The sequence below is a fragment of the Onychostruthus taczanowskii genome, unplaced genomic scaffold (genome assembly GCF_017590055.1).
Source record: "Onychostruthus taczanowskii isolate IOZ18803 unplaced genomic scaffold, ASM1759005v1 scaffold3, whole genome shotgun sequence".
NCBI classification, from domain to species: domain Eukaryota; kingdom Metazoa; phylum Chordata; class Aves; order Passeriformes; family Passeridae; genus Onychostruthus; species Onychostruthus taczanowskii.
The window spans coordinates 23,599,706-23,619,062 of NW_024500349.1; the positions used below are offsets into that span (position 1 = coordinate 23,599,706).

The following is a 19,357-nucleotide window of genomic DNA, read 5'->3' on the forward strand; positions in this document are numbered from 1 at the left end:
CAAACTGACACAGCACTTGTGGGGTCTGCCCACTGCGTTGTCACTGCATCATTCTATACCACAAAGAAGTGATTTCACATTTTATCTCTGCAGAGAACCAAATTTCCTGAATGTACAAGGGACACGTGATGCAGAGAAGGAAACACCAACCACTGACTACAATTCCATATTGTGGATCATTCCTGTTATGGCCCAGTTATAGCACAGGAGTAGATATTTTAACCCTTTATATCTCTGTATATATCCATTTTCCAAGCAGGGAATAAGCCTTAACTTTGCCTGAAAAACAACAGATCTTCCCCACAGCTATAAAAGGAGTGGGTGGGAAGGAGCTTGCTTTATCAAGTCTGGAGCTCAGTGTTATTTGCAGCTTTTGGCTACCCTTACCAAATGGGGAACATATTTCTTCAACAGACCAGAAAGCTTTGCCAGTGCAGGGATGAGCTTTTAAAAACAAGGCACATTTTGTCTCTGTGTTACTGGAATGTCACACACCCATTGGTTTTCCAGGAACAGCCCAAAATCCTGTCCTGGGAACATGCTGAGCTCAGCATCAGTAGCCCAGCTGTGAAGCAGCACAGTGGTAAATTTGGGAATTACCACCCCTGCAAGATTTTGTGGTAATATGGGGAAAAAAAAGCTGAAGTGGGAATATAAAGTCAGGTGCTGATGTTTATGTTCATCTCTTCTTCGATGTCAGGTGAAAGCAGCAGCCCTGACCCTGCAACCCTCCCTCACCTATAAAATCCAAAAAATCTGAGGGTGAGTGAGGAAAAAAAATAAAAATCAGTGTGGTTGTACCCAGAAGAATTCTGGGGTGAGAGTGGGTGCCTTGCAGAGTGGGAGGGTTGCAGGGCACAGGAGGAGCATGAAGGGATTTGGTAAGGGTAGCCTGGCAGGCAGAAGCACCAGCACATGGAGCAAGTCCAGCGGTGGCCACGTGTTTCTTGCTGACAGGGAAATACCTTTGACTAATAATTTAGCTGAGGATATAAGGGACCCAGCTCTGAAGGTGACAGTGCCCGAGTCGTGGCACGCCACGTCATTTAGGGTTAAAGTGTGGATCCTGCCGTCCTGCTCAGAGATTTCAGTCACCAGGTTGTTGTGGAGGGGGGTCCCATCGAGCCACCACTGCACGTTCTTCACGCCCGGGTGCGAGAGCTCGCAGGTGAACGTGGCCGACTCGCCCACAAAGACGTCTGTGCTCCTTAAACCAGACACTATCACGGCTGCTTCTTCTGCCGACAGAGCAAGAGAAGGTGCCAAAGGAAAACAAAAACAAACGCGCACGACTCGCTCCCTGCAGGGCTAACCCAAGCCCAAGCGCAGCTCCAGCAGAGTTAAACTTGTAGGGCTTTTCCAAGGGAAAAAAAGAACTAGAATTGTCTTGAAGAGGGCAAGAAACCACCTTCCACCCCTCCAGATGCTTGTAGGAGCAGTGTGTGTTTGCAAACATAATTTCACTGGAGGAAACTCCACTCCTTGCCCTGGTCATGCCTGGCTCTCCTGTGTGTTGCAAACATCTGTAGAAATTGTATGAGGCAGGGAGGTACTTAAAGATTTAAATGTTCACTTGAGTGCTTTAAAGGAGTAATAAGATTATCAACAATGATAGAAGCTGCAATCAGTTTTAACAAGAATTTCAGTATTTTTACGACCACTGCTCCAAGTTTTTCAGCAGTACCAACATCTGCTCTGAGACACAGTATGGTCAGTACTTTAAACTAGATTAACTTAAAAAGATGGGTCAAACCTCAGCCTGGAGGTGAGTGTTTATACCTTCGCTGGAATCAGGAAAGAAATGAATGGACTTTCTGCTGTTTGGCCAGTTACTGCCAAAGATTTTGGAGTAAGAAACCCAGGCAGAAAACCAGAGCATTTCCAGCACGTTCCACCACCTTACCTTGCACATACACAGACCCTGTGGTGATCTCGTATCCAGTGCTGCAGGTATAATCCCCACAGTCATCAGGTTCTACACCACGGATGATCAGCTCAGCCACGGTGCCTTTCAGCTTCACCTCGTACTTGTCACTGGGCTGAATGACCACCCCTCCTTTCCTCCACTCAACGGGAGCATCCGGCTTGGAGATCTCACAGTGCAAAACTGCTGTTCTCCCTTCTTCAGCCTCTACGTTTTTCAGCTCTTTGTTAAACAGCACTGGCAGTACTGCAGTGGAGAAGCAACTGCATCAGTGACAGCGCTCAGAGGTGAGAAACCTGCTTGTGACTTCTGCAGCTGGGCTGCTCCCCTCTTTCTGGACCACAGTTTTGCTTGCTGGCCACTCATGGAATGAGTTGATGATGCTGCAAAGGTGGCCAGTGCTGCTCTGGGCATCTAAAGGTCTTCACGTGGCCATACTCACCATTCCCAGTGGAAGCACACAGAGCACAACAACACCACTCACGACACTGAGTCAGAACACTTTAGGTTGGAAAAGACCTTTAAGGTCAAGTCCAACCATTAACGCAGCACAGCCAAATCCACCACTAAACCACATCCCCAAGTGTCACATCTGCACATCTTTTAACTATCTCCAGGGATGGTGACTCCACTGCTTTTCTGGGCAGTCTGTGACAACGCTTGGCCACCCTTTCAGCGAAGAATTATTTCTTAATACCAAATCTAAACCCACCCTGGTGCAACTTGAGGCCATTTCCTCTCATGCTATTGCTTGTCACTTGTGAAAATAGACCAACTTTTACCTTACCACAACCTCCTGCTGGTAGTTACAGAGAGTGAGAACATCTCCCCCAAGCCTCCTTTTCTCCAGGTTAAAAACCCCAGTTCCCTCAGCTGGCACATGAGATTTTGAGTGTTTAACCTCTGAAATCATATGCTCTGAGCAGGAGTTTGTTACAGTGACTAAACCCGCAATCTGCAAGTGTGATCTAATCTAAAAGACATGGAACTCTTAGCACAAAATGAATAAAACTAAAATCCCAAACCCACAGAGTTCTTAGTACAAAATTAATAAAACTGTAAAATCCAAAATCATAGAATTCTTAATACAAAATGAATAAAACTATTCAGCCACTAAGAAAGGCAAAGAGTCACAATTCATGGACTGCTCAGGCACTAAGACATGCAATAGATCAATTTAAAATGGACTTGTCCTAGGCGTGGTGAAATACCTCAGTTTGATTTCACAGAGTGTCAGTGATAACTCGGCAATAAAATTTCCATGTGGATGTGGCACTTGGGGACATGGTTTACTGGTGGACTTGGCAGTGTTGTGTTAATGGTTGGACTCCACGATCTCAGAGATCTTTTTCAAACTAAATCAGAGAATGGTTTGGGTTGGAAGTGGTCTTAAAGATCCAGTTCCTGCCATGAGCAGGGAACCTTCCACTAGACCAGGTCTCCCAGAGCCCCATCCAGCCCAGCCTGGATGATCCCAGGATCCCCCCTGTGAAGGATGGACAAACAATCCTCGTCCTACCTTTGACCTGCAGCGAAGCCGTGGTCTGCTGATCCCCCGAGTCACAGGTGTACTCTCCAGCATCCTGAGCCTCAGCCTCGTAGATGAGGAGCTCGGCTCGTGTCCCCTCCTGGCGCATCTCGTACTTGTCCCCGGGATGCAGCACCGTGTCCCCTTTCCGCCACTCCAGGCGCGCGTGCGGCCGCGTCAGCTCGCAGCGCAGCACGGCCGTGCGCCCTTCCTCCACCTCCTCGTTCCTCAGCCACTGCTGGAACAGCACGGGCAGGCCTGGCAGGGCAAAGAGGAAATGAAAAGTGGGTGAGGCAAAAATAGAAAACGGAGGGGTGTTTTATTGTTAAGGTGTGGATAGAGCTGTGGGTAGAGCTGTTTGTGAAGTTCATGGACAATTATGGCTGGGTTTCAGACGTGTGCTCTTCCGATCTAAACGGAGGGGTGTTTTATTGTTGAGGTGTGGATAGAGCTGTTTGTGAAGTTCATGGACAATTATGGCTGGGTTTCCCTACAGAGAGCATCCAGGGATGCCAAAGTCAAACCTAGGCAGAGGATGAGGAGGAAGAGGAGTTAATCAGCAAGAAAAATTTGATTTCTATGTGAGCTACATTTCTCTCCCCATATCTCAGACTTCTTTTCACAAAAAATTTGCAGGTCAGTAATTATTACTGAAGGCCAGACAGCTTTCCATCCTTGAAATAAAATCATAGAATGGGATAAAATCACTCAAAAAACATAAAAATATTAAAAAATATATTTTAAAAAATATAAAAATATAAAATATACATATATGTATATATATAATATGTATAAATATATAATAAATATAATATGTATTAATATATATTAGCATATATAGAACACATCAGAAAATTATACTATATTGAATATAATAGAATATATAGAATATGTAGACTGGTATAATATAATAATATACAAAATAGAATTATATATGTAATACATGATATAAAATATTATTACTATAGAGAATAATAGATGTAGGTTATATTAGAATATATACAGAATATATAAATCCTGTGTTACAATCCAAGGCTTCAGATCTTGCAGCCAAAGGTCAATTACAGAATAATTAAAGTTTGAAAGGACTTTGGGAGGACAACATGGATGGAGATTCCTCCACTCCTCTGGATCTCAGTTCTAAAGTCTGACCACTCCTTCATGTTATAAGTTGGACTTTTTCTAATCTGAATTTCACTCACTGCAGCTTGTACTTGTTGCCTGTCATCTCTTTACTGAGTTCTCCAAGAAAGTTCTGTGTCTCTCTCCTCTGCAGATCCCCACTAAGAAGCTGCAAAGAGTGAGGTCTCCCTTCCACTTTCTCTTCCCCAGTTACCAAAATCAGCTGCCCTCACCTCTACTTAGACTTAGATCCCAGAATGGTTTAAATTAGAAGGTACTATCATCTTTTTCCAAACCCTGCCACTGTCAGGGACACCTTCCACCATCCCAGGTTGCTCCAAGCCCTGTCCAGCCTGGCCTTGGACATTTCCAGGGATCCAGGGGCAGCCACAGGTTCTCTGGACAACACATGCCAGGGCCTCACCATTCTCTTTGTAAAAAATATCTTTCTTATACCTAATCTAAATGATCCCCCTTTTGGTTTAAAACCATTACCCCTTGTCCTATCACAACAGGACTTGTCCATGTAATTCACGTGCTCCAGCCCTCTGACAAACTTGGTGGATTCTGCTGCACTTGCTCCACTGATCAGTGTCTCTCTTGAAATAGAGAGCTCTAAAAATCGATGTTCCCTCCTCTCACCACTGCCGGGCACAGAGGAACCCTACCTTTGACCTCCAGTCTGGCCGTGGTCTTGCCAGCAGCCGTGTGGCAGCTGTACTCCCCGGAGTCGGCGCGGTTCAGGTCGCGGATGAGCAGCGTGTGCACCTTCCCCTCCTGCTGGATGCTGCACTTGTGGCTGGACTGGATCACAGTCGTGCCCTTCTTCCACTCCACGGGGACATCAGGTCTGGACACCTCGCAGGACAGGTGGGCAGTGCCACCCTCCTGCAGCTCCAGGTTGTGCAGCGGCTTCACGAAGGTGACCGGGGCAGCTGTGGGGAGAGGGGACCAGCACTGCTGCAGCATCCTCACCCAGCATCACCCCAGGGCAGAGCTGGGGGTCTGTAGTTACATTTGGAGCCAGCTCGAAGAGGAACAAACAACACAAGGCATTGGCGTGGGCCATCCTTCAAAAATCATTCTGTATATCTTAAAAGAAATGTTTTCCGGAGCTTTCAGACTTTTTTTTTTTTTTTGTAAATATGATCTAAAAGCATCATAAGTAGGAGATTAGTCCAGAGTATATTCTTGACACTATTCAGCATTGATTCTGACATGTGATCAGCTGCGTAGTTGGATGGTCTTCAAAGGATGTTAATGTTAATTATATTAAATAACATCAAAGGATGTTAATGGCAATTATTATGTTAAATAACATCAAAGGATGTTAATCTTCATTCCATGTACCATAAAAACAACTGGAGCGACTGGCTCAGATGTACCTCTCTAAATTGCTAAATTAGATTAGCAGAATCTCCCAAAATTTCCAAGGCTCCCTAATCCCAAATACACCTCTCCAGAAGTCCAAGCAGTGCCTGCCAGTACCTGCTCAACCCCTCTTCCTGGGAGGCTGCTCACCTTCCACCTTCAGCTGCGCTGCTGACGAGTGCTGCCCCACTCTGAAACTGATGGACCCACAGTCTTCCAGGGTCACCTTCCTCAAGATCAAGCTGTGGCGTGTCCCTTGCACTCTGATCTCATTCATTTCGTTGGATTGCAGGGGAACATCCCCCAGGAACCACTGGGCATCCTGAGCTGTTTCCCAGGACAGCCTGCACTCGAACACCGCGTCTTCTCCTTCGTACGTGGCCACGTCCCTCAGCCTCTCCACAATGGTGGCTGCTGCTTCTTCATGGAAAGGGCAACAGAGTTTGAGATCTACTTTCAATGATGCTTCCTGGGTTAAACATGTCGTTAGGCTCTTTCTTGACAGCGCTACGTTGCTGTTATTTGAGGCCCTAAATAATAAATCTGGGGGTGTTCAGCTTGGAAGAGAGGGCTTATGAGGGCTTATAAAAAAAGAGGAAGGAGGAGTTTTTATAGGGGTAGGTAGTGACAGAAAAAAGGGGAATGGTTTCAAACTGAAAGAGGGCAGGGTTAGCTTAGATGTTAGATAAAGAAATTGTTCCCTGTGAGGATGGTGAGGCCCTGGCACAGGTTGTCCAGAGAAGCTCTGGCTGCCCCTGGATCCCTGGCAGTGTCCAAGGACAGGCTGGATGGGGCTTGGAGCAACCTGGGATAGTGGAAGGCTGGAACTAAATTATCTTGAAGATCCCTTCCAACCCAAACCATTCTGTGATTCTATGATTCTAAACTCATGAAAATGTAGGTACTCAGGCATGTAGCAACATATTACAAGTGTCCAAGGCCAGGCTGGATGGGGCTTGGAGCAACCTGGGATAGTGGAAGGTTGGAACTAAATTATCTTGAAGATCCCTTCCAACCCAAACCATTCTGTGATTCTGTGATTCTAAACTAATGAAAATGTAGGTACTCAGGCACGTAGCAACATATTACAGTGCTACAGATGCATGATTCACATCTGCATGTGTATTACAAACTTGCAAGTTATACTGTGTTGCGTGCACAATAAATATTTAATATGTGTATAACCATAACCTGCGTGCTGTGAAAAAATTGTCAAAAGATTCCCATGGGTGAAAATTAATTATCATTAAACCACAGAAGCAGTGACCAAAGAGAGGTAACAGACACAGTTCTTAGCCCTGTAAAACCTCTCTCATCTCTGAGATCCCCATTTCAGGACGAGGTTTAGCTGCCAAATTACTCAGTGCTGTGCCCCTGCCGTGGTGCCAAGCTGTGCCCAGCCCTTCCCCAAGCAAAGCCTCACCTTTCAGCTGCACCACTGCCGTGGTTTGCTGGTCCCCTGTGTCACAGGTGTACTCCCCAGCATCAGCTTCACCCAGGTTGTGGATGGTCAGCTCGGCCACAGCCCCCTCCTGACGCATCCTGTATTTGTCACTGGCTCGCAGCACCGTCCCCGCCTTCTTCCACTGCACAGCGGTGTTGGGTTTGGAGACCTCACAGCTCAGAGTGACAGTGCCACCTTCCTCAGCTTGTTGGTTCTGGAGTGGTTGCGTGAAGGTGACTGGAGAAGCTAAATCAAGAAAAATCAGAGGGTGAAAAATCCGTGTGTCACTGCTGACCTCGTAGCTAAGCCTTGTGTTTGATGAAACTCTGCTGCCATCCTAAAATTTGGTTCAAACTCAGTTCCAAAGTTAGTTTGAAAGCAAAACAGGGAATGACAGAGAGTGCTGTGTGGGAAATGGATTTGTATAAGATTCTCAGGGCCTGACAGAGGGCTCACACAGTGTGTGCATCCATATGCAAAATATGAGACAAGAAATGCTGACTTGGAAATGCCATGGGATAGGACAGACATTGCTGACAGAGAAATGGAACTAGAAAAAAAAGTTTCAAAAGGCAGCCTTACAAATAAGACTGGATACTTTGGAGAAATAGAACTAGGAAAGATGCATTGCAGTAGGACCCACGAGGGGTAATTTTAGATGATTGGCTTTAGGGCATTTTCAGCATGATGTTGCTAAAGCTGATAGGCCAAGAAACATTTATAATGTATTGTAATTAGGAAATAGTTGGCTTCTGATTGTGATGGTGTGAATTACATCATCTGCATTGTCTCACCCTTCACATGAGACTGAAAATGAAAAAAAGGTTTTAAAATGCCTCTCAGTTGCCCCAGCTCTGGGTCAGGAAAAGGGAATTGTCTGACAGTGCTGGATTTCCAGGAGCTCTGCACTCCTGAAGAATCAATGGACACTGCATACAGTGCTCATACGCAGAGCACCTCAAGGATTGTGCTCCTTCTTGCACAGGAATTGTCATGGATACAGTTTTGAGCATCTCAGTGCATGTGTCTCCAAATGGGTACCAAAACCAGACCTCAAAAGCCTACTCCTGGTATCCCAGTTCTGGTGTATTTTGGAGGGCATGGAGAAACATCTTTCTATAATATTCCTCATTTGAAATCTGGACCAGCAGAGAAAGGAACCCTGGCAGTGTCTGTGCAAATGGGTCTTGACTGGTGGGTCAAGGTGGAGTTTTGATGGGTGGATTTATGAAGTGCCGCATGTAGAAGTTTAGCTCCTCAGGTCCAGTTCCCTGGAAGAACCATGGTGGCTCCACACTTATTAGTATTGATATATATATTTGTTTGTTTGTTTGTTTTGTTTTTTCTTTTTCAGCCAATGGTCTCAATTGATATTTACAGTGTGACTGCACTGGCTTCCTCAGCTTTGGGTTGGAATTTTTTTTCCTGGGTTTGGAATTTTTTTTCAAGGAGTGCTGGAGTGGTTGAGACCACACACAGAGAAACAAATTGGCCATCAGAGAACCTGCTTACAGCACCAATATTCCAATATTCTGGTATCCTTGTGTTGTGGAGTCAGTGTGACTGCAGGCAGGTGCATGCCCTTCACAGGAGAGCCCTCAGGGATATTTCAAAAGGTGGGATCTAACAATACCCTGGCTCATCTTTGTTTTTCCTGATCGTGTGTCTCAGAAAAAGTCATCTTGATATTGTACTTGTATCAGATCAGATTTGATAAATAACAGATATATTGTCACATTACATCTATTTTGAAGATCTTTGGCACTAGAAGCATTTAGGCGCCTTGCTCATTAGCTGGAGTTGTGTCCAAGTTTGAACAAATTCACCTGGATCACCACTTTTCCAGGCAGGACTGCAGCTCAAAGGATGATTAAGCATCAAAAATAGTCCTATCTTAATTTTAGCTCCAGCCCTTGTTGTCTGAGTGCCCAGAGAGAGGCCACAGGGTCTCAAAGTGTGGAAGTAATTCCCACACTTGGGTCCCTGCATTTTCTTTGCTTAAGACACCACAGGAGCATTCAGCTGCTTTTGACAGCACAGCACATCTGAAATCAAGAACAGTAGAAATAATCCTCTTGGCAGAGCCTAACTAAGGGAGTGGAGCAAGTTTCTTATCTTAAAAAATAACCCAACACAAGCCACCTTTAACAGTCAAAGGGGCTGTTGTTTGTTCATTTCTGTTATCACAGGTGTATTTGCCAGAGCCTTCTGGTTTTAAGTGATAAATCTTTCAAGTATGGACTGATTTTATCAGTCCTCATGGCTGATTTCATACTTGGAGCTTGGGAGGTCACCTGAGGGCCCTTTTCCCATTTCACCTCAGCACTGGGCTAGGAGAGCTGGCAGCAGAGGACAGCTGTGTCCTCCTCCTGCACTTCCCTGCTCTGCAGTTTCTCCTTAAAGACTGGAGGTGGCACTGAAATTACAAACAAAGCAAAGATTTGTTTGCTTTGCTTTGTTTGCTTTGTTTTCCAGGCTCCTTTGTCTTGGTGTTAAAGCCACAGCTGAATGGTTGAGCATTTGAAAAATCCTCTGACTTCAATGTTATTTACGTTAAAAGAAGCTTCTAAGAGGGAAGAAGAAGGATTTTGGATGGATAATGGAAGGAAAGACAGAAGAAAGGAAGAGAGAGAACGAGAGAGAGAACGAGAGAGAGAACGAGAGAGAGAATGAGAGAGAGAACGAGAGAGAGAACGAGAGAGAGAACGAGAGAGAGAAATCTGAGCAACCTGATCTGGTTGAATATGTAGAGAGATTGGACCAGGTGGCTCTTAAAGGTCCCTCCAAATCCAAATTATTCTAGAATTCTAAAAAGGGTGATGGAAGGAATGAAAATTCCAAGTCTATCCGCCCAAGAAGCAAAGCCAAGCTAGCAATTTCTCCAGGAATCAGTGAGCTTCGGGAAGATGGTAAAATGTCCCCTGTTCATCCCTAGTGATTGCAGCCACAGATGCTTTGAAGCACAAGCACCCCCAAGTCACAGGGAGTGAATTTTGGCCTGGAATTTGCTGCCAGCATAAGCAAAGCACCCCCTGTTCCCACTGGCCCTGTTGCACAGCACAGGGAGCCCTCACCTTTCACTGTGAGCTCTGCTGTCGACGTGTGGGGACCCACCCGGAAGGTGACGGTGCCAATGTCCTGCTCTGTCACCTTCCTCAGGGTCAGGGTGTGGATCTTGCCCCTTTCCACCGAGATCTCGTTCATCTCGTTGTTCTGCAGAGCCACATCCTGCAGCTTCCATTCCACGTCCCTGGCGTTCTCGTGGGAAACCTGGCACCGGAAGGTGACATCGTCCCCTTCGGCCACCACCGTGTCCTTGAGGCCGCTCACGATGGTCACGTCGGGCTCTGCAAGGAGGCAGAAATGGGAAATGAAAGGGAAAACATCGATCAAATCATGGAACCGTGATCTGGGAGTCACCTGCTCCACGCACTGCTCAAAGCAGGCCCAGGTTGCTTAGCACCTTGTCACAGAATCCCAGAATAATGAGGTTGGAAGAGACCTCTAAGATCATGGAGTGCAACTCATGCCCTGACACCTCAACTAGACCATAGCACCAAGTGCCATGCCCAGTCTTTTTTTAAACACATCCAGAGATGGTGATTCCACTCTCTGGGAAGAGCATTCCAGTGCTTTATTATTCTTTCGGTGAAAATTTTTTTCCTAATATCCAACCTATACCTTCCCTGTCCTTCAAGGGTGGAGGCAGCACAGCCTCTCAAACCCAATTTCAAACTCTTTCAGTGTACTTGGCAGCAGGACAAATAACTTTGTCATTTGTAGTAGTTTTAGCATTTGTCCTTGCTGAGAGACACGTTGCATATCGGTTTTTTTAATTATGCTTGATTGGGTGAACAAGGCATGAATGCTGGTGCCAAAATCAGGATTTTGGAATTTGTTCCATTTACACTTAGATATGTATATCCAGTTACACAGGATAACATTAAAGCCTGACCCTCTCTATTGTATTTCTGTGAACAGATTTGCATTTACTCCATGCTGATGCTCCAAACTGGCTGAGGCCCTGGCTGGCTTTGTCCTCCCAGCAGGACTCACTGGGTTACTGCGAGCACAGGGCTTCTGCACTGCAGTTTGCCTGGGTCCTGCTTCTAGAACACTTGTGTAAGGATCATACAGACAACCCCCAGCAGGCAGAAGCTGTAAATACCCCAAACCCACTGGGGAATACCAAAGGAATCATAAAATCACTAAGGTCGGAAAAGACCTCTAAAATCACTGAGTCAAACCATTCAAAAATCAGCCCAGTCTCCCTCTGAGCAAGCACAGTGGATATTCCTACAACTGAGGTCACCATCTGCACGAGAAATGGCGCAGCTGGGTGTGATGCGCAGGGGATCTACGACGTGGAGTAGCCCGTGGAGATGCTGGGGGTGTTTGTTCCACACCAGTGGTCCAACCTGAGCTCTGCAGTGATATTAAGGCCAGATGCAGCTGCCATGTGACTGGAAGCTGGGGCTGGACCATCTGTTCAGTCCCATGCACATGATGTCAAGCAAATATTCCAAGCCATGAGTCACAGATTACAGCTGACTTATCCTCTCCTGTCCACCAAGTCTTTGCTTTGCTGCACCCACTGACCATAAGATTTTTTAAATTATACCCTTCCTGTGCTCCGTGTTGATCACAATCGTGGCATTCACATTCTCTGAAAAAATTCCTTCACCCAGGATTTTTCTCCTGGGAAGCTGAGAAACCTCAGAGAAAAAGAAAACAATTCTTATCTAATTTGCTTCTCCTGTGTTTTGCTCCTTTGGAATGTGTTTGGAGATTGTTTACCCACAGGTGATTGTTTCATTGGATTCTGGTGTGAGTTGTTTTGATTCTTTGGCCAATCAGTGCCAAGCTGTGTCAAGACTCTGGAAAGAGTCACAAGTTTTCATTATTATCTTTTTAGCATTCAGTAAGTATTCTTGCTGTAGTCTTTAATATAGTAGAGTATTCTTTAGTATAGTATAGTATTATAAAGTAATAAATTAGCCTTCTGAGAACATGGAATCAGATGCATCATTCCTGCCTTTGTCAGGGCTTCCCTGCAAATGCAATACACAATAACTCATTTCATGTGTGTGTAAATAACTCAACCACGTTGTGAAATCTTAGAAATCTCCTTGTTCCAGAAAGCAGGTCTTGCCTTTCACGGTGAGTTTGGCAGAGCTCGTCTGGTCTCCAGCCTTGCAGGAATATTCCCCAGCATCCCCAGGCTGCAGGTGGTGAACACGGAGCTCCCTGAGGGTCCCATCCTGCCACATTTCATACTTGGAGCTGGAGTGCAGCAGGACTCCATCCTTCCTCCACTCCACTTCTGCTTTGCTGACGGAAACCTCGCAGCACAGCCTGGCTGTTCCTCCCACTTCTACCTCCTCGTTCCTCAGCTGCTGCTTCAGCTGGGGTTTGATGGCTGTAAAATGAGAAATAAATAATACATCAGCTCTCTGCTTGAATGCCAGGTCTGCACAAGTCAGCACAAGACACCCGGGCTCTGGTGCTGCAGTACAATTTTGCATTAAGTGGTGATATGATAATAAACCCATTTTTTTCCCTATAAACAGACCTATAGTGTGTATATGCAGAGGATCAGAAAGTTCCCCAAATATTTTTATATCCTATAAAGTCCAGGGCATCCACATCACACCATTTATGCATCTGCTCAGCATATTAGAAACTCCAACACACAAAGGTTATGACTAAGCAAAACCTGGCACTTTGTGTTTAAACCAGAATAAATCTTTTGACTTTTACAGAAATACTCCTCATTTTCAGCAGCTAAATAATGTAAGATTTAAAATAATTTCTGATTTCTCAGCTCTTAAGACCCAAATCATCATCAGTGAGCTCTTCCAGATGATGCACAAATGGACATTTATTCAAGTAGATCATGCAACAGCTCAGACACAGCTTGCCACTGATGGAAGCAAGAAAGGGTTATCCATGTGCGTGAGCAGTTGGAAAAACAGGGATCTCAGTGCCTGTGGTTCCAGTAAAAACACCACTGTGAGACAGGTAAAGCAATCACTGGGCTCTTTCACCCATAGTTGACCCTGTGGCTGCTTTTTGAGACAGAGTCAGCAAAAATATATTGTTTGAAAGGTTATGGCTTAGATCAAAGCCACAAATTCCACACAGCTTTCAGACAAACACAAGCATTTCCTAGATGGTGCTGGGATGGCCCTGTTTGAGCAGGGAGGTTGGATCTGTGACCCCTTCTGTGATTCTGTGATCAATTACAGACATTATTCCTGGTTAGGTTAAACCCAGCATCCTCAGGATCTTCGAAGGTAGATTAAAAATAGCAACCTCAAAATGTTTTCTTTTAAATGATGTGTGATTTTGCTATTGATTCAAGTGAACCAGCAAAATTGCAAAGTGCCAAAAAGAAATTTTGCTAGTATTTCAAAATCCCCATGACGCAGAATTCCTTGCTTTTATCTTATCAGAGGAAGGGGTCAGTGCACTGCACTCTTTCAGGCTCAAACAGGAACTCTGTCCCACCAGATCCACTTCTCTGTACTCTGCTTTATGACTTGGCATCTCTTTTCCTCGTTATCTTAGCTTTTGGATTAAATAACACCTTTCACACAGTTCCACCAATGCCTCTTCTCCTCCAGCCCTGGGGGTGCAATGCTAACCATTCACTCTGAGGACTGCAGAGCTCTGCTGGTCTCCTGTGTCACAAGTGTAATCAGAGGCATCCTCTGGCTCCACATTATGGATCACAAGCTCAGCTGTGCGCCCACTTAATTTAATTTGATATTTGGCACACGGGAAGAGCTCCATGGTGCCTTTCCTCCACTCCACGGCCGCGTTATCCTTTGTCAGCTCACACTGGAATTTCACTGCAGCTCCTTCTTCTGCCTCCTCATCTTTGAGCTGCTTTTGGAAAAGAACTGGCAGAGCTAAAAGAGAAAAGAGAAGGATCAACAGGATCTTTTAGTGAAGGCTGGTTAACACAGGCTGACTCTTGGAGAACAAGATACTCTGCTTTTCACTGTGATATTCCTAGGTAGGATCCGTGTTTTCCTAATTTTCCTGGCACAACTAGGAGATCGTGCTGCATCAGAAGAAGCCATCTGCACCCATAACATTTATTTCCTTTGTTCCTTCACTCAAATCCTTCCCAGTGGTGAATTCATTGAAGGATTGTATCCCTGAGTTCATCTAACAATGATCTCAAGAGCAAAGAACTTCAAAATTCCATCCTTCCCAGTGGTGAATTCATTGAAGGATTGTATCCTGAGTTGATCTAACAATGATCTCAAGAGTAAAGAACTTCAAAATTCTGTGGACAGCCTTGAGAGGTCAAGGATGTTCTTGATGTCTTCTTAGAGTATTTGAAAGAAAAAATTTCTTTTAAATAATCAAACAACATGCCCTGCAAAATTTCCAGATGCTATACTAAATTATTGCTTTTTCTTTAATTTCTCCTGAGGCACAAAGCTTGAAAGTATTTCCTATTAGAGCCCAAAACTCAAACACAGCAGTGGAAGAACAAAGCGTCATCCTCTTCCATTTTTATTTAAAAAAAAATCCTAATATATATATGAAAAGGAAAATATTTATAGAGAATAAGAATAATACACTTAAAAATATTCCTATTGAAATGGTTGTTTTGCCTGTTGGAGGCAGCTCACACCACGTACCTTTCACATTCAGAGCTGCCCTGGATTCCTGATCCCCTGTATCACAGCTGTATTCTCCTGTGTCTTCTAATCTGAGGTTGTGTATCAAGAGCTCTACCAGGCATCCCCTCTGTCTCATTTCATATTTCTGGCTGGGCTGCAGCCCCACGCCTCCTTTCCTCCATTCCACTGCAGCACTGGCTTTCGACAGCTCACAGCAGAACGTGGCTGTGCTTCCTTCCTCAAACTCCTTATTTTGTAAAGGTTGCTTAAACGTGATGGGCAGTGCTGGAAAATTGGAGAGGAAAACATTTCGAGAGTGTTTTAGTGCAAGAAGGATCCAGTTCTACCATCATCCTTCAGGTATGGTTTATTCTAATGATTCCATAATCCTGGGGATTATGCAGATCTCAATCTTGGCAGAACCTTTCTTGAACCACTAAAGGAACCCAGAGGTGAGGACAGGCAAAGTTAGGAAAGATCTGGTCTCAGTGGTCAACAGAATGGCCTGGTTTGGGGTCTGGAGGAGTCAGGCTTTCATATGGAAGAGTTTCCATGCCAGCTATGGATGCTTTAGGCAAAGATCACTGGGAATGGCCCCTCTTACACAGATCCCTGTCCCTTAATAGAGGTCTGTGAGTTTGCAATATTAAACAGAGAATTTCTGCCCCAAATAAGGCTTCTATCAATGTACAAAAGACCAAGTTAGTATTGATCACTTGGTAAGAGATCACAGTGAAGTGGCAAATGGAAGGGGAAATCCAGATTTCAGTAAGGATGGTACAAGCAGTGAAGGAACACAGGTGTGGATTCAAGATGTCTGCAGACAGCATCTGCACCTGAAGTTCAAAGCCTCCAGTAACAATACAGCACCTTCATATATCCTAGAATCCACTTATCCCCTAATTGGTGCATCTCTTACCATCCCAGGCAGGCATTACATCCAACCAGGCATCCCTTATTCCATTCTCATATCCTGCACTGCACTCAGGGCAGCAGGTTCAGTGTCTTTTTACATCATGACAACCTTCAAAGCCAGGTTGGTTGGGGCTCTGAAAACCTGGTCTAGTGGAAGATGTCCCTGCCCATGGCAGAGGGATGGAAATGGATGATCTTTAAGGTCCCTTCCAACCCAAACTATTTAATTACTTTAATTGCCATTAATCACGCCAGATACCCCAAGAAGACCCTTTCTACTTTGCTGTGTGCCATGCCCAAGGAGAACATTTATTCTGGCATGGACCAGCAAAAAAACAAATCAATGGCTGCAGAGAACACCAGGAAAAGCTCCTTTCACTCCACTCCTCCTGAGCCAAGGGTCACCACTGCCCCTACCATGCACGGCCAGCACAGCCGTTGTCCGCTGGTGTCCGGAGTCGCAGGTGTAAATTCCTGAATCGTCCACTTCCAGGTCATAAATGACCAATTCAGCAGCACAGCCCTGCTGCTTCATCTCGTATTTCAGACCAGGGTAGAGAGTGACATCCCCTCTCCTCCACTCCACTGGAGCCTTGGGTTTGGTGAGCTCACACCTCAGGGTCACTGTGCCACTTTCTTCTGCCTCGGTGTCCTGAAGCTCTTGTTTAAAAAGGGCTGGTAGGGCTATAAAATAGAAATGTGACTTGGACCTGCTGCAGCTGGGGCTTGGGAAAAAGGAACTAGAGGGAAAATGAAAGCACCAAAAGAGGTGTGTTTTTTTTTCCCAGATGTCTCTAAATCTCAATGTTCTGAAATCAAACTATGAAGCTATTTCCCCAGAGAAGTAATAGGAATATCTGCAGAGCAATAAGAAATGGATTTCAAGAAGTTGTGCTTGCCATGAAATATACAGAATCTAATCTATGATCTAAAAATGGAATAAGAGTTTTCCTGCTGTAAAAGCAGCCAGCGTGCTGCCCTGATCACTGAAGAAGTGTTCTGAAGATCAGCAGGGAATTTTCAGAGTTCAGATTCTCTTCTAATACACAGACTTGCAAGGGTTCATACTCCCTCTTAAGGCAGGGAATTTTAAGGGTTCAGATGCCCTCTTAAGGCAGGCACTTGAAGGAGAGATATTGATTATTCTGACAGCAAAATACAGAAATAAAATGCACTTAGTTTTGCATTGCAGTTCCCTTTTTCTGCCTGGCCACTCCATGAGCTGCACAGACCAGGCTATTCTGCGCACCTCATGATTTACAATCTTTTCCTTAAGCAACACTAAACCACAGTTGCTATTTTGATTTTCAGAATATATTACAGCCCTTTCTCCCTTTTAGCTTTTTACCATTGACTGTCAGCGTGGCAGTTGTCTGCTGATCTCCACACACACAGGTGTAAACTCCAGCATCCTCCTCCTCCAGCTTGTGGATAATCAGCTTTGCAACAGCACCATCCTGACTAATTTCATGTTTTCTGCTCTTTCTGAGCACCTCCTGCCCTTTCTTCCACTCCACCTCAGCAGGTTTTGTCAGCTCACACTGCAGAGCAGCTGTGCCATTTTCCACAGCTTCCAGGTCCTTCAGCTCTCTCTTGAATTCTGGAGGCAGCACTGAGGAGTAAAAGAGTTACCACAGAGAGGTGAATGTTCCTAAAAAGGCAGCTTGGTGTGTCCTGGGGGAGAGGTTTCATGGGGCAGCACCAAGCCCTGGTCCAGGTCAATGGAACACGATAGAAAAATTTCCCAGCTTCCCTGGACACTGGATCAGGGCAAGGAAAGTGAGATGAACCAGCAGATCTGAGGGGGACAAACACCAGCAGGGAATGTTTTTTCCCAGTTCTACAAAAGGAAGAAGCACAGAGAGTCCAAAGGAACCAAAAGCCAAGCAAACAGAAAGGGACAGGCACACACCACAGAGATTTGGGCAGGATTGGAGGGCGTTCACCCAGGGATTACATTACCATGAACTGTTAAGGCAGCTGTGCTGATCTTGTCTCCACACACACAGGAATAGTCCCCAGTGTCACTCAGGTCCAGGCCATGGACCAGCAGCTCCACAGCACGTCCCTCCTGCCTCATGCTGTACTTGGTGCCCGAGGTAAGGATGTGCTGGCCCTTCCTCCACTGCACATGGGCAGGGGCTTTGCTCAGCTCACAGTGCAAAGTGGCTGTTCCACCTTCTACCCCTTCCTGGCTGGTCATTTCTTCTTGGAAAAACGGAGGCACAGCTGAAGGATGCAGGTAAAATGTGTTACAAGCTGAGGGTGTTTCCAGGGAAGGGTGAGGAAGTGACAGGGGAAAGGTGTGAAGGTTGTGACACAGGAAAGTTGTCAAAGATGGGTGAGCATCAGCCACAAAGAGAGGAAAGAAAAATGAAAATATCCTAGTGGGAACAGACATCCTGATAATTTTGGATTTACCCTGGTTTCCTACAGCAAAGCTGCACAGTCCTCAACAGATTTACACCTGCTTTCTACCAGGTTCCTCCTCAGAAAAAAGCAGAATACCAGCTCTGAGCTCCTCAATTCACGTGTGCTGGTGTCTTCCACAAACTTCATGGCTTTGCACTCTCTTTTCCTACTCAGAGCTGCCCTGCTGTGCTCTGACTTGACACAGCTCCTTACTCATCCTCACTCTTTCTTCCTTGAGATATCCTTGGAGAGGCACATCTGGGACTCGCAGATTCTTCTAGATCCCAAAGCAAATCTCCAGCTGCTGAATTCCAGCCTGGGTTCTTGTCTCAGAACACATTTTTCCCATCTAAAATAATTCTTTTCTTGCATCCTTGAAATAAATGTGGTGACCTTCACATATATCCCTCTATTACTAGGTGGGATAATGGGATATTTCATCTGTTTAAAAAGGTTGGATCTCTCAGATCTCAATATTAGTGTCCAGTATTAGAGACTTAGTTAAAATATCCAGGCTAGAAAACAGGCTTAGCCCTGATTTGGCACATTTCCCATTTCAGCAGTGTTAAGCTGAAACACCAGCCTTGTTTGTCCAGCAAATTGCTCTTCAAAGGAAGACCAGAAGGAGGTTACAGAAAGAATTTATTCTTTCCATAGAAAAATCAGTCTCCTTATGGAAATCTATCTTTGGGCATCAGGACAGAAATTATGGGCACAAAACCCAAAATGGACACAACTTAGTGCAGAGGAAATTATAACTAACAGAGCCTTATCCTGAATTCTCCTTATTCCCTGTATTAAAATGGTTGGTATTGAGGATTCCAGAAAGGAATAGCAAAGAATAAACAGATTTGTGGTTTAGAGAATAAATGCAGGAAAGGAAAGACCAAAGAACAGTGGGGTTACATGGTAGGAAAGGAATGGCAGAAGGGAAAGAAGAAAGGAGAACAGGCTTGTGTTTAAGGAAAGGAAAAGGCAAAAGGATGGCACAGAGAAATGCA

The 19,357-nt window shown here is 45.1% G+C and overlaps 1 protein-coding gene across 35 annotated transcripts in view; it reads right to left on the reverse strand.

The window, feature by feature from the left end:
- Positions 1-19,357, reverse strand: part of OBSCN (obscurin, cytoskeletal calmodulin and titin-interacting RhoGEF) — a 182,783-nt gene that overhangs the window by 78,649 nt on the left and 84,777 nt on the right. For 20 of the 35 annotated variants that reach the window (XM_041408719.1, XM_041408712.1, XM_041408708.1 and 17 more), the window contains 13 exons: positions 17,907-18,173; positions 17,293-17,556; positions 16,362-16,628; positions 15,048-15,314; positions 14,037-14,303; positions 12,542-12,808; positions 10,464-10,736; positions 7,369-7,635; positions 6,096-6,365; positions 5,243-5,509; positions 3,444-3,710; positions 1,904-2,170; positions 966-1,238 (listed from right to left, as the gene is read on the reverse strand). In XM_041408719.1, coding sequence (XP_041264653.1) covers positions 966-1,238; positions 1,904-2,170; positions 3,444-3,710; positions 5,243-5,509; positions 6,096-6,365; positions 7,369-7,635; positions 10,464-10,736; positions 12,542-12,808; positions 14,037-14,303; positions 15,048-15,314; positions 16,362-16,628; positions 17,293-17,556; positions 17,907-18,173 — 3,483 coding nt within the window. The remainder of the gene's footprint in view (positions 1-965; positions 1,239-1,903; positions 2,171-3,443; positions 3,711-5,242; positions 5,510-6,095; positions 6,366-7,368; positions 7,636-10,463; positions 10,737-12,541; positions 12,809-14,036; positions 14,304-15,047; positions 15,315-16,361; positions 16,629-17,292; positions 17,557-17,906; positions 18,174-19,357) is intronic. The other 15 variants (XM_041408726.1, XM_041408723.1, XM_041408737.1 and 12 more) reach the window with 9 other exon arrangements.